The 14,796-nt window shown below is 45.2% G+C and overlaps 1 protein-coding gene across 1 annotated transcript in view; it reads left to right on the top strand.

The window, feature by feature from the left end:
* The first annotated feature begins 271 nt into the window (after positions 1 to 271).
* LOC126267634 (odorant receptor Or2-like) overlaps positions 272 to 14,796 on the top strand; it is a 70,102-nt gene continuing 55,577 nt past the window's right edge. Inside the window, exon 1 of the mRNA XM_049972931.1 lies at positions 272 to 1,077. Coding sequence (XP_049828888.1) covers positions 272 to 1,077 — 806 coding nt within the window. The remainder of the gene's footprint in view (positions 1,078 to 14,796) is intronic.

Here is a 14,796-nt window from a genome sequence, read left to right as displayed (position 1 = left end):
CGAGTGTAATTCAACGTTAATCGACACTTGAGAACCACGACTTGGATGTAACGAGTAATTAATTACAAACCGCCCTATTTACGCTGATCGAGAATTCTCTTTAGGCTGGTCGAAGGGAGAGGTTTGTAAAGAATTGCGGAGCGTTTAATATTGACGCTAGGCGACGGGTGTATAAAAATAGAGGGAGGAAAGATGCGCGAGATACTGGTGGCCCGGTCGGAATTCTGGGAGTTTTTGGGAGGAACAGGTAGGGAGGAAGAGGCCGAGAGCGATGACGCAGTGCGAGACAGAGCAGAGGCGGGGCCAGTCGGTGCTGCGACCCAACATCCGGCTGCTGTGCGCGCTGGGGCTGTGGCAGCCGGCGGGCTCTGCGCTGTTCCACGCCTACACGGCGGCCGTGCTGGCGGTGGGGGTGGCGCACCTCGCCGTCGCCTCCGTGGGTCTCTGGTTGCGGCCCGGCGGCCTCGCCGAGGTTACGCTCGGGCTGGCCAACCTGTTCGTCATCCTGACAGCGCTCACCAAGTCTGCGCTGCTGCTGAGCCGGCGGCCGCTCTTCTACGCGCTGGTGTGCCGCGTGGACCAGCTGGCGGCGGAGCAGCAGGTGTTCTGCGGGCGCGACTCCTGCCTGCTGCAGCTGAGCCGCTGCTCGCAGGCGCGCGCCACCCGGCTGACCCTCTTCCTGCACTGGTACGTTCTTTTCGCCCTCCTCTCGTGGGCTGTGATCCCGCTGTTGGCACCCCCTGGCGAGCGCCTCTGGCCCTTCCAGCAGCTGCCCCTGGAGCCCTGGGGTCGCTCCCCGCTGTACGAGTGCTCCTACGCCCTCCAGTGCGTCGGTACCGCCTATTTCTCGCTCATCAACATGGACACCGACTGTTTCTTCATGGCCGTGATGGCCCACGTGTCTGTCCAGTTCAGAATTCTGGCGTCTCGCTTCGCCAGCCTGAACGCCGTCGAGGCGATGGTGGCCGAGTCTAAGCCGAGCACTGTCCGCGAAGTCAGCTCTCAGATCCGACTGGGTCACGACGTCGTTCACCGACAACTGCGTGCCTGCGTAGAGACTCATCAGAAGCTACTGAGGTACGTAAAGAAATGTGCATGCTCTGACACCTCTCCCGCCGGCGGTTCTAGGCGCTTCAGCCTGGAACCGCGTGACCGCTACAGTCGCACGTTCGAATCCTGCCTCGGGCATGGATGTGTGTGATGTTCTTAGGTTAGTTAGGTTTAAGTAGTTCTAAGTTCTAGGGGACTGATGACCGCAGCAGTTAAGTCCCATAGGGCTCAGAGCCATTTGAGCCATTTTGACACCTCTCCCGAATTTCTGTTTTCCAATTTCTGACGTGTCTACTGGCGCGAAGATATTCATGGTGTTTGAAATAAGGTGATTTTCTTTGTAACTAACAAAGTAATAAGTGAAAGGAATATTTACACTCCTGGAAATTGAAATAAGAACACCATGAATTCATTGTCCCAGGAAGGGGAAACTTTATTGACACATTCCTGGGGTCAGATACATCACATGATCACACTGACAGAACCACAGGCACATAGACACAGGCAACAGAGCATGCACAATGTCGGCACTAGTACAGTGTATATCCACCTTTCGCAGCAATGCAGGCTGCTATTCTCCCATGGAGACGATTGTAGAGATGCTGGATGTAGTCCTGTGGAACGGCTTGCCATGCCATTTCCACCTGGCGCCTCAGTTGGACCAGCGTTCGTGCTGGACGTGCAGACCGCGTGAGACGACGCTTCATCCAGTCCCAAACATGCTCAATGGGGGACAGATCCGGAGATCTTGCTGGCCAGGCTAGTTGACTTACACCTTCTAGAGCACGTTGGGTGGCACGGGATACATGCGGACGTGCATTGTCCTGTTGGAACAGCAAGTTCCCTTGCCGGTCTAGGAATGGTAGAACGATGGGTTCGATGACGGTTTGGATGTACCGTGCACTATTCAGTGTTCCCTCGACGATCACCAGAGGTGTACGGCCAGTGTAGGAGATCGCTCCCCACACCATGATGCCGGGTGTTGGCCCTGTGAGCCTCGGTCGTATTTAGTCCTGATTGTGGCGCTCACCTGCACGGCGCCAAACACGCATACGACCATCATTGGCACCAAGGCAGAATTGACTCTCATCGCTGAAGACGACACGTCTCCATTCGTCCCTCCATTCACGCCTGTCGCGACACCACTGGAGGCGGGCTGCACGATGTTGGAGCGTGAGCGGAAGACGGCCTAACGGTGTGCGGGACCGTAGCCCAGCTTCATAGAGACGGTTGCGAATGGTCCTCGCAGTGTCCGGAGCAAGTATGGTGGGTCTGACACACCGGTGTCAATGTGTTCTTTTTTCCATTTCCAGGAGTGTATTTACATAACTAAACATAGGAAACATTACTCTTTCTGTAGAATTATTAACATAGTTTACTTAGCTATTTTCCTGAAATTTAGCAATAACGAGCTACAATTTTTTGTAAGTACAAAGTTATATTTTCCTATACTGTAGCAAATGTATTTAATCTAGTGTCTATAAAAGCAATTCAAATCATACATCACATTTGGTTGGGAGCTAGAAACATTCCAAGTCTTAGGGTTGGATGCAACATACAGCACCTAATTGGCTGTGGTGAGGGCAATGACAGCTCAGAGTCACTGTCAGTACGAATAAAAAACCCTCAATAACCATTTAAATTGAATCTTCCTGGCAGATTAAAGCTGTGTGCCTAGCCGCGACTCGAACTCGGAACCTTAGCCTTTCGCGGGCAAGTTTTCTACCATCTGAGACACTCAAGCACGACTCACGCCCCGTCCTCACTGCTTTACATCGGCCTGTACGTCGTCTCCTACCTTCCAAACTTGACAGAAGCTCTCCTGCGAAGTTTCATATCAGCACATACTCCACTGCAGAGTGAAAATCTCATTCTGCAAACATCCTCCAGGCTGTGGCTAAGCCATGTCTCCACAATATCTTTTCTTTCAATAGTACTACTTCTGCAAGGTTCGCAGGAGAGCTTCTGTAAAGTTTGGAAGGTTGGAGACGGATACTGGCAGAAGTAAAGCTGTGAGTACCGGACGTGAGTCGTGCTTCGGTAGCTCAGATGGTAGAGCACTTGCCCGGCAAAGGCAAAGGTCCCGAGTTCGAGGGTCGGTGTGGCACACAGTTTTAATCTGCCAGGAAGTTTCATATCAGCGCACACTCCTCTACAGTGTGAAAATCTCATTCTGGAATAGGAAACATTACTCTTTCTGTGGAATTATGAACATACTTTACTTAGCTATTTTCCTGAAATTTTACAGTAACGAGCTACAATTTTTTCTAAATACAAGGGTAATTCCAAAAGTCAGGTCACCTATTTTTATATGTACATAGACCTGTTTATTTCTACAATGGTTTACATTAGTTTACTGCTTGAACATTTAACTGTTTTTCGACATAATCACCATTTCTGTCGATGCATTTTTGTAGACGCTGTGGCAGTCTTTGTGTGCCCATGTCATACCAGCTCGCGGCCATGCTGTTCAGAAAGTTATGAACCTCTTCTTTCACCTCGTCGTCGGAGCTGAATCGCTGGGACCACAATTAACGCTGACAGGTACTGTGAGACTCTGAAAAAACTCAAACGGGCAATTCAGAACTGGAGAAGAGGAATGTTGAGCAAGGGCGTACACATTCTCCATTACAACGCTCGCCCTCGCATCGCTCAGCAAACCGTTGCTATCCTGCAGCAGTGTCAGTGGAACATAATCACTCACCCACCCTATAGTCCTGACTTGGCGCCCAGTGACTGTCATCTCTTCCCTAGGTTAAAATAACATTTGGTCGGAAAGTGATTCAGCTCCGACGACGAGGTGAAAGAAGAGGTTCATAACTTTCTGAACAGCATGGTGGTGAGCTCGTATGAGATGGGAATACAAAAAACTGCCACAGCGTCTACAAAAATGTATCGACAGAAATGGTGATTGTATCGAAAAATAGCTAAATGTTCAAGCTGTAAACTGATGTAAACCATTGAAGAAATAAACAGATTTATGTACTTATAAAAAGATAGGAGACATTACTTATGGGATCACCCTCGCAGCAAGTTATATTTTCCTATTCTGAAGTAAATATATTTAACCTAGTGTGTGAAATTTCAGTTCAAATGAAACGTCTATCACGTTTAGTTGGGAGCTAGAAACATTCCAAGTCTTAGTGTTGGATGCAACATGCAGCACATAATTGGCTGTGGTGAGGGCAATGACAGCTCAGAGACGCTGTCAGTAACAATAAAAATCACTCAATAAGCTTTCAAATTATCACAAAAGTCAAGAATCAAGAAGTCAAGAATGATAAGGTGTGTCCAAAAGTTGCATAGCTGTATGAAGGTCCTTTATTTGCAACTATACGTTTCACATCAGTATAGACGCATCATCAGACTTATAATTCTTATATTTTCATGCTGTAGATGGACAGTTACAAAGTCCCAGCATTCTGGAAGTTATTTATGTAAAGAGTCAAACCACATTGAAGGGCTGTCATAATGAATTGAACACATAAAAAATAAGCTTTCCAGAACGTGAAAAGCATGAGTATTGAATAAACCAGGACGAATAACACACCGTAGGATATACGAGTATTATAGGATCCAGCAGATACCAGCTCTATGAAGTGAATGCAAGTAAAATTTAAAATACTGTGTGAATTCCGCCATACGGCTAACAGGCCGACGTGGTGTAAGGAGCCCGTGGAGGCTAGTGTTATAACTTATACGATAATTTTAACGATTGTTCAGCGTTGAGTGTTTTGTATTGTTATTCGCTGTGTTCAAACGGATGTTCTGGTAGCGGAAGGTCTATTTAAGTCAGATGTTTAAACGAGTGCCCATTTTTATGAATGCATAACTCTGTGAGCCTTCTGAACTACCTGCAGAAAAGACATAAAGAGCGATAAGCTTACTCCATATCCTGTTTTAAGTCATCTGGAATTTTGGATTTCGACATGGTCAAGATTCCTTAGGTGTACCCCCAAAAACAAATCTACTGGTATCTATTCGGGCGACCATGTGGATAATGGTGTCGTAAAATCTGCCACGAGATCTGTTGTTCTGTTCTTGCACAACCTTTCGTGCAGAATGGGCTGGGTGATCATTATGCTGCATCCGCATACCACCTTTAAAGTCTAGACTGTCGGTTTCAAGTAGAATACTTAAACTGTGGACAATAAAAGCTTCATATATTTCACCTGGAAGAGGACCTGTGAGTTAGTGTGGACCAATGATTTCATCTCCAAGGATTCCGCACCACACATTAATGTACTACCTCCTTTGACGATCGACATGACGTGCCCACCTAGGAGTTTTCTGTGGTCCAGTAACGCATATCATGACCGTTCACTGCACCGTGATTTGTGAACATGTATTCATCAGAGGACACAACATTTTGTAAGGTGTGAAATTATTCATGACCGATTCGCAGAAAGTAACTCTATGGTTGAAATCGTTCTCATACAGCTCCTGTGTCAGTGACAGGTGGTGCAGGTGAAACTTATGATCGTTCATTATTCGCCACATAGATGTAAGGATGATACCAGAAACTTTTCGTAAGCTGACTTGAAGATCGTGGTGTATTCAGTTAAAACACTTTCTTATTCTCCTTCTCTTCAGTACTCCTCTTTGTACATTTAGTCTTAATATGTTTGCTTCTAAAAGTCCTGTGTCGTATATTAATATTCATGACATGCTCTACTCATCACTTAAGTAATGACAAATGTAATGTTGTGGCTTAAACCATTTTAATCCTTGTCTGTGAAGATGGTCCATAACTAAAACCGGGCGATGAAGTAAAAGCAGCTGATTGTCAAACATACTTTTTATACGTTAATTAACGGCTGTTGATAGTCACCTTCCAAAAATATTTAAAACTTACAACTTTTCTAGCCCTCTAAATAAAATGGATATAATTTTGATTTGAACTGATTCGTACATATTTCCATTAACTACATCACCTACAAGGTAGAGTAGAGTTATTTTCTATTTAAAAAGTATGACTCGTTTCTGTAAGTCTCTCGAAAATAAATAAGTAAGTTATGTTTGTAACCTCGCGGAAAGACTAACGTTTCTTACGTTCATCTATCAAACTGATTATTCCTTGTACTCAGTATTTTGATGCGTGATTTAAAATTCACCCCAAGTTGCTATCTTTACTCAGGTAGAAGATATAATCATGTGAACTGGATAGATCTTTTTGAAAGCCGCTGTATTACGCAGCAAAATTGAGTGAACCAATTAGCAAGTGCGTCTCAAACCCTGTGGCTAAGTGTGCTTCTTCCTACATGTTGCCGCCTTACTGTTCGGCCACAGCCGTTTGTGAATTAGAAGAGTGGCTGCAAGTGATGTACGAAACGCTGAAGATAGTAAAGGCATCTCTGAGCTGCGTTCTGTTTAAACGTAACATCGACGTGGATTTTAAAGTATTTGCGAGATATGAATTCTGTTCCCTAAATTAGTAGGAGTGGATGGATCACATTTTTTAAATTTTAATTTTAATTTTTATTGTTTTTTGCAATAAGTACTCAGATAGGCTTTTCCACACGTCGGACCCGACATTTAACTTGATTTCATAAATGTAGCACCATTTTAACAGCAGTTGTTACCAAACACTACAGCAACGATTTTAAAGTGCATGTGGGTCTGATTTGATGAGTGAAAAAATGACATTAGGACTGGGAGAAACAGTCCGAGATTTTAATAGCCTCCTTACAGTTCTCAATTTTTGATATTTTATTAATATTTATGTTCCCCTGGTTAGTTCAAAGAACTCAAAACAAAAAGTGCTGTTAAACGCCCTACATGAAATACATTCACACACCTTCTCTCTCTCTCTCTCTCTCTCTCTCTCTCTCTCTCTCTCTCTCTATCACATACACACACACACACACACACACACACACACACACACACACACACACACACACAGAATGGAATTACTGACTCGAAGCCGAAAGGGTACCCGAAATCTTTTCAGTATTGCTGAAACCTGGAAATAACATTGTACGGAATTGTAGATCGCACCAAGCTGGAAAATAATGTACCAACGTTGAGGTCAATACAGCAGCTGACCTTCAACAGGATTGTTTCTCACATTTGGATGACGGCAGCTTGCAAGGATGATGGAAACGTATGGTCTATAGCTCACAAGAATTCTGCGGAAATTTACACCAGCAATGAAAGTCTGAATTCTACCGCTTTCCCAAACTCCACACTAGAAAAGCAGTTGACCAGTGATCCCACGTCCCTTGCGTCAAATTTTTCTTCTTCAAATGACCGAAGTTCCATTCGAGAGCCAGCCGTTGTGGTCGAGCGGTTCTAGGCGCTACAGTCTGAAACCGCGCGACCGCTACAGTCGCAGGTTCGAATCCTGCCTCGGGCATGGATGTGTGTGATGTCCTTAGGTTAGTTAGGTTTAAGTAGTTCTAAGTTCTAGAGAACTGATGACCTCAGAAGTTAAGTCGCATAGTGCTCAGAGACAAGCCCATTCGAGAAACGCTGTAATTAAATACCTGCCTGTTAAACTGGATGTTATTGATAGGCCCTTATTAGTAAAGTCGTCTACTTCCATGGATTTATTGTAGGTTGAACGCTTGTGATTACTGGACCATGCGCAACTAATAGAGCTGTCGTGGAACTGACACGGTAGAAGTACGCTGTTAACGAAGCATACGTAGTGTTTCTTAACAACTTCTGTGGTACGGATTTGAGAATATGCAAAATACGAGTACCTCTGTCGCATTCGAATTAATATGCATTAGCTCCGGCACGCCTTTCATAACGTTTGTGAAATACCACTGCCGGAAAAGAAAACAGTACACCGGGAAAGCAGACTTCGATTTTTATTCAATGACGGCACGTGCCACCTGGGGAATAATATACACTACTGGCCATTAAAACTACTACACCACGAAGATGGCGTGCTACAGACGCGAAATTTAACCGACAGGAAGAAGATGCTGTGATATGCAAATGATTAGCTTTTCAGAGCATTCACACAAGGTTGGCGACACCTACAACGTGCTGACATGAGGAAAGTTTACAACCGATTTCTCAACGTTGTTGAGATGCCTCGTATAAGGAGGAGAAATGAGTACCATCACGTTTCCGACTTTGATAAAGGTCGGATTGTAGCCTATCGCAATTGCGGTTTATCGTATCGCGACATTGCTGCTCGCGTGTGTCGAGATCCAATGACAGTTACCAGAATATGGAATCGGTGGGTTCAGGAGGGTAATACCGAACGCCGTACTCGATCCCAACGACCTCGTATCACTAGCAGTCGAGATGACAGGCATCTTATCCGCATGGCTGTAACGGATCGTGCAGCCACGTATCGATCCCTGAGTCAACAGATGGGGACGTTTGCAAGACAACAACCACCTGCACGAACAATTCGACGACGTTTGCAGCAGCATGCACTATCAGCTCGGGGACCATGGCTGTGGTTACCCGTGACGCTGCATCACAGACAGGAGCACCTGCGATGGTGTACTCAACGACGAACCTGGGTGCACGAATGGCAAAACGTCATTTTTCGGATGCATCCAGGTTCTATTTACAGCATCATGATGGTCGCATCCGCGTTTGTCGACATCGCGGTGAGCGCACATTGGAAGCATGTATTCGTCATCCCCATACTGACGTATCACCAGCCGTGATGGTATGGGGTGCCATTGGTTACACGTTTCGGTCAGCTCTTGTTCACATTGACAGCACTTTGAACAGTGGACGTTACATTTCAGACGTGTTACGACCCGTGGACCTACCCTTCACTCGATCCCTGCGAAACCCTGCATTTCAGCAGGGTAATACACGACCGCATGTTGCAGGTCCTGTACGGTCCTTTATGGATACAGAAAATGTTCGACTGCTGCCCTGACCAGCACATTCTCCTGATCTCTCACCAACTGATTACATCTGGTCAATGGTGGCCGAGCAACTTGCTCATCACAATGTTCCAGTCACTACTCTTGATGAACTGTGGTATTGTGTTGAAGATGCATGGGCAGCTGTACCTGTACACGCCATCACAGCTCTGCTTGACTTAATGCCCAGGCGTATCAAGGCCGTTATTACGGCCAGAGGTGGTTCTTCTGGTTCCTGATTTCTCAGGATCTATGCACCCAAATAATACATTTGTCCATTGAATACCCGTTTATCATCTGCATTTCTTCTCGGTGTAGCAATTTTAATGGCCAGTAGCGTATGTATTGATAATGGTTTCAACGTCGCCCGCCAACAGATAGTGAAGTGGCATAGCTACCATTGCGCCATCTGTGTCTACCCATGGGAAAGCTCACAGCCTGAAGGCTCAGAGTGCTGCAAACGTGTGAAGCAAACAGGCGACCATTCCACGCAGACGCACTCGTTCTTCCTACAGCCACAGAGCGGTTGAAAGGGGTCAAATTGTGACGTTGCGATTGGCGGAATGGTTCTTTCGGAGAGCTGCCTTGCAAATTGGACGTGCTTTGTTAGTTGTGCAACTATGCTGGTATCAGAGACCATGTAAGCATTCTCACGTCTGTAGGCGAGGTTCTGGACGTCCACGCAGCGCAGACGCCCGCGAGGATGGTCGTATTGTAATGGCAGCAGTGGCAGATGGTACAGCTACCACAGCACAGATAAGAAGCCCAGACATGTCAACACAAACTGTTGTCAACCGGGTATTAGCAGTGGGACTGCGGCCACGAGTAGCTTTAGCCCACTTTCCACCCACGCCACAGCATGGCTCGACTGGTGCCGCCAAGGGTCACTTGAAAGATGTACTGGCGCGCAGTGGCCATCAGCAAGCCTGCAAGCAAGTGATGATCATTCGCGCGTACGACGTACACCTGGCGAGAGCCTTCTCGTAAAGTGCATGCGTCCAAGACGCACTAACCCCATCCCAAGACTTATGGTCTGGGATGCGATAAGCTACAACAAACGTTCACCTTTGGTGTTTCTTGAGGGGATGCTAACCAGCGATCGGTATATGCAGAATGTTGTTAGATCCATTCTTTTGTCGTTCTTGCAACAGGAAGGTGACGTGTTGTTCCAACAGGATAATGCTCACACACACACTACCTGTGAAACTCAGCGAGCTCTGTCTGCAAGAAGTGCAGTAACTTCCCTGGCCAGCACGATCTGCGACCGTGTCTCCAATCGAACATCTGTGGGGTATGACGGGACGAAATGTGACTCGTGCGACTCGTCAACCGTCAACCATTACGGAACTACATGAGCAGGTCGAGCAGGCTTGGAATAAGGTACACCAGGACAGTATTCGCCGATCAGCTGGATGTCAGAGACAGCGCCTGCACTGACGCCCATGGAGGTTACACCATATTGTCGCACAGTTGACAAAATGGTAGATATCGAAGTAGACGACAGAGGGATAGAGAAACAATTAAAATCGCTCAAAAGAGGAAAGGCCGCTGGACCTGATGGAATACCAGTTCGATTTTACACAGAGTACGCGAAGGAACTTGCCCCCCTTCTTGCAGCGGTGTACCGTAGGTCTCTAGAAGAGCGAAGCGTTCCAAAGGATTGGAAAAGGGCACAGGTCATCCCCGTTTTCAAGAAGGGACGTCGAACAGATGTGCAGAACTATAGACCTATATCTCTAACGTCGATCAGTTGTAGAATTTTGGAACACGTATTATGTTCGAGTATAATGTCTTTTCTGGAGACTAGAAATCTACTCTGTAGGAATCAGCATGGGTTTCGAAAAAGACGGTCGTGTGAAACCCAGCTCGCGCTATTCGTCCACGAGACTCAGAGGGCCTTAGACACGGGTTCACAGGTAGATGCCGTGTTTCTTGACTTCCGCAAGGCGTTTGACACAGTTCCCCACAGTCGTTTAATGAACAAAGTAAGAGCATACGGACTATCAGATCAATTGTGTGATTGGATTGAGGAGTTCCTTGATAACAGAACGCAGCATGTCATTCTGAATAGGGAGAAGTCTTCCGAAGTAAGAGTGATTTCAGGTGTGCCGCAGGGGAGTGTCATAGGACCGTTGCTATTCACAATATACATAAATGACCTGGTGGATGACATCGGAAGTTCACTGAGGCTTCTTGCAGATGATGCTGTGGTGTATCGAGAGGTTGCAACAATGGAAAATTGTACTGAAATGCAGGAGAATCTGCAGCGAATTGACGCATGGTGCACGGAATGGCAATTGAATCTCAATGTAGACAAATGTAATGTGATGCGAATACATAGAAAGATAGGTCGCTTATCATTTAGCTACAAAATAGCCCGTCAGCAACTGGAAGCAGTTAATTCCATAAATTATCTGGGAGTACTCATTAGGAGTGATTTAAAATGGAATGATCATATAAAGTTGATCGTTGGTAAAGCAGATGCCAGACTGAGATTCATTGGAAGAATCCTAAGGAAATGCAATCCGACAACAAAGGAAGTAGGTTACAGTACGCTTGTTCGCCCACTGCTTGAATACTGCTCAGCAGTGTGGGATCCGCACCAGGTAGGGTTGATAGAAGAGATAGAGAAGATCCAACGGAGAGCAGCGCGCTTCGTTACAGGATCATTTAGTAATTGTTAAAGCGTTACGGAGATGATAGATAAACTCCAGTGGAAGACTCTGCAGGAGAGACGCTCAGTAGCTCGGTATGGGCTTTTGTTAAAGTTTCGAGAATATACCTTCACCGAAGAGTCAAGCAGTATATTGCTCCCTCCTACGTATACCTCGCGAAGAGACCATCAGGATAAAATCCGAGAGATTAGAGCCCACACAGAAGCATACCGACAATCCTTCTTTCCACGTACAATACGAGACTGGAATAGAAGGGAGAACCGATAGAGGTACTCAGGGTACCCTCCGCCACACACCGTCAGGTGGCTTGCGGAGTATGGATGTAGATGTAGATGTAGATGTAGATATACTACTATGGGTGTTTCAGCATGAATCGATACCTAGTACCTCAAAACCACTGGTGCTATTCATCTGTAAAGGTAATGATTTCATGTACTCCATATGCACTGTTGCAACAATAAATCTTGAGTCAATTGAAAACCTCTAAAAATGTGAACTAATTTTTTTCCGACAGTGTAGTTGGTATACTTCAGAAAGTTACCGCAACATTCATGTAACAAGCTTTTTCGATGTCTTTTGCAATATAACGAGGCAGCTGTACATACTTACTGTAATAGTAGGCGTGCCTTACCCATAACGGGTTGGTCGTACACCTGTTATGTTGACTGCTTGGTCGAAAGACCGATCTCAGCCACACGTGTCAATGACATATCCAGCCGATACCTTCTCATCAGCTAATTTGCACAGTGCAAATCGAGAACAGATCTTACGCTTACCCATTCTGCTTGCCAACGAGAAACTTCTCCGACATCTCTCTCAGAGTCAATGAATGATTTTGCGCCAGCCTCTGCGGCGTTTGCTCGATATCGCCTGTCGTTACGCTTGTCGACAGCCAATTCGAACATGCTGCATCATTGTTAGTACCCTTCCAGTTGCGAAAGTAACTGTACAAGTCGTAAACATCCTTTATACACAAGGGATCTCTTCCACACACTAGTACCAGCATCGAGTGCATCTCCATTGACGTCTTACTTAATTTGCATCAAAACTTGATAATTATACTTTGTTTCATTGCTCTCTGACAAAAGTCTTTTAGCATGTACTTGCGTATGTACTCATCTCTAAAGTAAGTTGAGTTTACATATCGAACATTGGAGATCCACGCATCTTATACACTGTGAACGTGAGCTGCACCGACAACATTTCTAGTGCTGTTTAGGGATATTTCCTGAGTACTTTGGTACAAAGGATCCTTGGTCTCTAGCGGGTCATTTAAGATAAATAATGTAATTATGATTCATTCGGTTTGTTTCCACATTTGCTTTTGTTTTTGTGAATTTATTTTCGGAACATTGAAAAAGCGTCTATTATGAAATCAATAAAAGATAAGCAAGATTCCTGTTTCTGCTAGGTGAGAATGTACAGATGTAAAGGAAGTGAGATGAGGCTGTCGTCGATCCGGGAACATCCCAGCAGGACGTTTTTGCGCCGTTCTTCCATTACATTCGTCGAACCCATATGCAGAGAACATATCGGTCAAATTTTCAACAGTAATGCGATCGTCACACTAGCCTACAGTCTCCTCTTGAATTATCGTCTATTTCTTTCGGTAAACATCTGCAGCAGTGAGACAAAGCGCTGTAATAAGGTGGTTGTTAACAAAGCGCAATGCTAGTCACGGTACGCGCTATCATTGATTCTGAAAAGTTGGAAGATTTGAATTACACTGAATAATTCTCCTACACATACACAATAAGAAGTGCCACAGTTCAAAATCCTGGAAGGGTAAGTTATTTTGTAATGTGTCGTTTTCACGTCTTACGTCATTTAGGGAAACCACATGTTTTGCCTTTGTCTCACCCCCTTTCCCAACGGACTCGGTAATGTTACACATCGATTTCGGTAGTGTTAATGGCACTTGGCGGCTGGAAGCCCTTCATGAAACCATCTCATTCCCAAGAAAGGAATCTGGTGCCCCATCTGTCTGCGTCCAGTTTAGTTCTCGTGTTCAGTTGTGGTAATGTTTCCTAAGTGTTTGCTTAGCGTGTATGTGAGAAGGGTGATTATTACGGATGTGCATCCGGCAGCTTCCTTGGTGAATTAACAAAGGCCTTAAACCGAAAGAAATGATCTAAGTCGATCGCATAACATTTGGCTACAAAATGCTTAAACTAATGCTAATCTGTAATTTTCCTGCTAGGTTTTAGAAAAGGGCTACTTCTGAAAGTAAATCTGGATTTGCTCTGATTGGATAAAAGTGCCTTCTCATATATAAAGTTTCGACCCATTCATCAAATTTAGTAATGCAGTCTAACAGTAAAGAGTCTGTAGAAAGTTAGCTAGCCAGTGAACAGTTACGTTATTACTGCAACGGTTAACAGTGGACGTAGCAAAAGAGAAACTGAATTTAAGTAAATATGAGCAGTCGTATTAGATATCTCACCAAACATTAAGCCGGCCGGTGTGGCCGAGCGGTTCTAGGCGCTTCAGTCTGGAACAGCGCGACCGCTACGGTTGCAGGTTCGAATCCTGCCTCGGGCAGGGATGTGTATGATGTCCTTAGGTTAGTTAGGTTTAAGTAGTTCTGAGTTCTAGGGCACTGATGACCTCAGGGCCATAGTGCTCAGAGCCATTTGAACCAAACATAAAAGTGTTTCAGCAACATGGATTATAGCCTGCTACAGTGTAGTGTAGTACAGATAGTGAAGGGAGACGAAAATTTAATAGTAATGGGTGACTGGAATTCGAGTGTAGGAAAAGGGAGAGAAGGAAACATAGTAGGTGAATATGGATTGGGACTAAGAAATGAAAGAGGAAGCCGCCTAGTAGAATTTTGCACAGAGCACAACTTAATCATAGCTAACACTTGGTTTAAGAATCATGAAAGAAGGTTGTATACGTGGAAGAACCCTGGAGATACTAAAAGGTATCAGATAGATTATATAATGGTAAGACAGAGATTTAGGAACCAGGTTTTAAGTTGTAAGACATTTCCAGGGGCAGATGTGGACTCTGACCACAATCTATTGGTTATGACCTGTAGATTAAAACTGAAGAAACTGCAAAAATGTGGGAAATTAAGGAGATGGGACCTGGATAAACTGAAAGAACCAGGGGTTGTACAGAGTTTCAGAGAGAGCATAAGGGAACAATTGACAGGAATAGGGGAAGGAAATACAGTAGAAGAAGAATGGGTAGCTCTGAGGGATGTAGTAGTGAAGGCAGCA

The sequence above is a fragment of the Schistocerca gregaria genome, chromosome 4 (assembly GCF_023897955.1).
Source record: "Schistocerca gregaria isolate iqSchGreg1 chromosome 4, iqSchGreg1.2, whole genome shotgun sequence".
Taxonomy (NCBI): Eukaryota; Metazoa; Arthropoda; class Insecta; order Orthoptera; family Acrididae; genus Schistocerca; species Schistocerca gregaria.
Note: the sequence above shows the minus strand (reverse complement) of the source record. Positions and strands in the feature narration are given on the sequence as shown.